The sequence below is a fragment of the Manacus vitellinus genome, unplaced genomic scaffold (assembly GCF_001715985.3).
Source record: "Manacus vitellinus isolate BGI_N305 unplaced genomic scaffold, ASM171598v3 scaffold_62_pilon, whole genome shotgun sequence".
Lineage (NCBI taxonomy): Eukaryota > Metazoa > Chordata > Aves > Passeriformes > Pipridae > Manacus > Manacus vitellinus.
Genome location: NW_021940704.1, coordinates 1,380,170 through 1,381,515, shown reverse-complemented (window position 1 = coordinate 1,381,515; position 1,346 = coordinate 1,380,170). Strand labels below are relative to the sequence as shown.

General features: G+C 55.7%; 1 protein-coding gene across 1 annotated transcript in view; it reads left to right on the top strand.

Moving 5' to 3' along the window:
* Positions 1 to 939: 939 nt before the first annotated feature.
* The window catches only part of LOC103767522 (Krueppel-like factor 5), a 9,588-nt gene continuing 9,181 nt past the window's right edge, over positions 940 to 1,346 (top strand). Inside the window, exon 1 of the mRNA XM_029963756.1 lies at positions 940 to 1,305. Coding sequence (XP_029819616.1) covers positions 940 to 1,305 — 366 coding nt within the window. The remainder of the gene's footprint in view (positions 1,306 to 1,346) is intronic.

Here is a 1,346-nt window from a genome sequence, read left to right as displayed (position 1 = left end):
AATGAGTCTCCGAGGGCTTTGCAAGGAGCTTGACACATGGATAACCACATAATTAAAGGCTGGAGCCTTGCAGAAGAGCGTTAGAGCTGGTATCTGTAACCACAGAGAGCAGAACTTGAGTCATCCAATGCCAGGGGATGAATTTCCTAGAGGATTGCTCCATCAGGTTGCTGAGTTATTGGGCCTGGATCCAGTGGGATGCCACAGCAGACAGGAACCAGGAGGGGAAGGAACCTGCTTGTCTGAGCCAGAAGTCCTGTTAGCTTGGAGGACCCAGGCTTGTAAAAACAGCTCTGTAAAACCAGGACTAAGCCAAAGGTGAAGTGAGGGCTGAGTCACTCTGCCAAGGTGAGGCAGTAAGAGTGTGCCTGGAGGTTTCCATCTTAGGCTCAGAGTGCACTGAACAGCAACACTTAGCTTTCTAGGCCCAAATTATTCTCAATTAATTAAAGATACTGTCCTAGAATTTCTCAGGTAATTAAAGACACTGCCCCAGAATAAAACCCATCTCAGGCTGCTGAGTTTGAAGGAGACCAGAGCCAGCATGTCCCAAGGTGCAGTGCAAATCCAACATGCCCAAGGTGTGAGAGCATGGCTGGAGCAGAGCTTCTGCTTTCCTCCCATTCCTAGCATCAGTCTCTCCTTTGTGTGCCCAAGGCTTTGTGCCCAAAGCTTGTCTCCCCTTTATCAGGCTGTATTCCTCTCCTAACTGCATCCTCTGTGTTACCAGTGGAGATATGGAGGAGGGAAGTGGGGCAGAGGACAGTGATTCACTGCTGGGGCGTCTGGCTGAGTCAGAGACTGAGCTAAATCAGCTCAGCCTGGGGCTCCTGGGCCATTCCTGACACATTGCCCCCACAACCAGCGGGGACCTCTCTTCCCAAGTTGCTCTTCCCAAGTTCTCCTGCCCGTGTTTTTCCGCCCCAGGCACGCTCTGAGATGGACAAGTACCTTTCCAGCGAGGTGCCCCCCATGCCGATGCTGCCGGACAAGAAGTACCGTCGGGAGAGCGCCTCGGTGGTGGACGAGTTCTTCTCCACGGAGAAGCCCAGCTCCACCCCCTACAGCGTCAACATCAACGTCATCCTGCCGGACACGACCCACCTGCGCACGGGGCTCTACCGGCCCCCCAAGCCCATGGCACCCTTCCCACAGATCAAAACCGAGCCCGGCACCGGCTTCGCCCAGCCCTGCTCGTCGGCGCCCGGCCCCACGCAGACCCTGCCCGACTTCACCAGCGTGTTCAGCATGCCCCAGTCGGTGGCGGTCAACAACATCTTCATCAAGCAGGAGATGCCCTCGGAGGTGCCCTTGTCTGCCCCCCCCCAGCCCTCCCAGCTCTACCA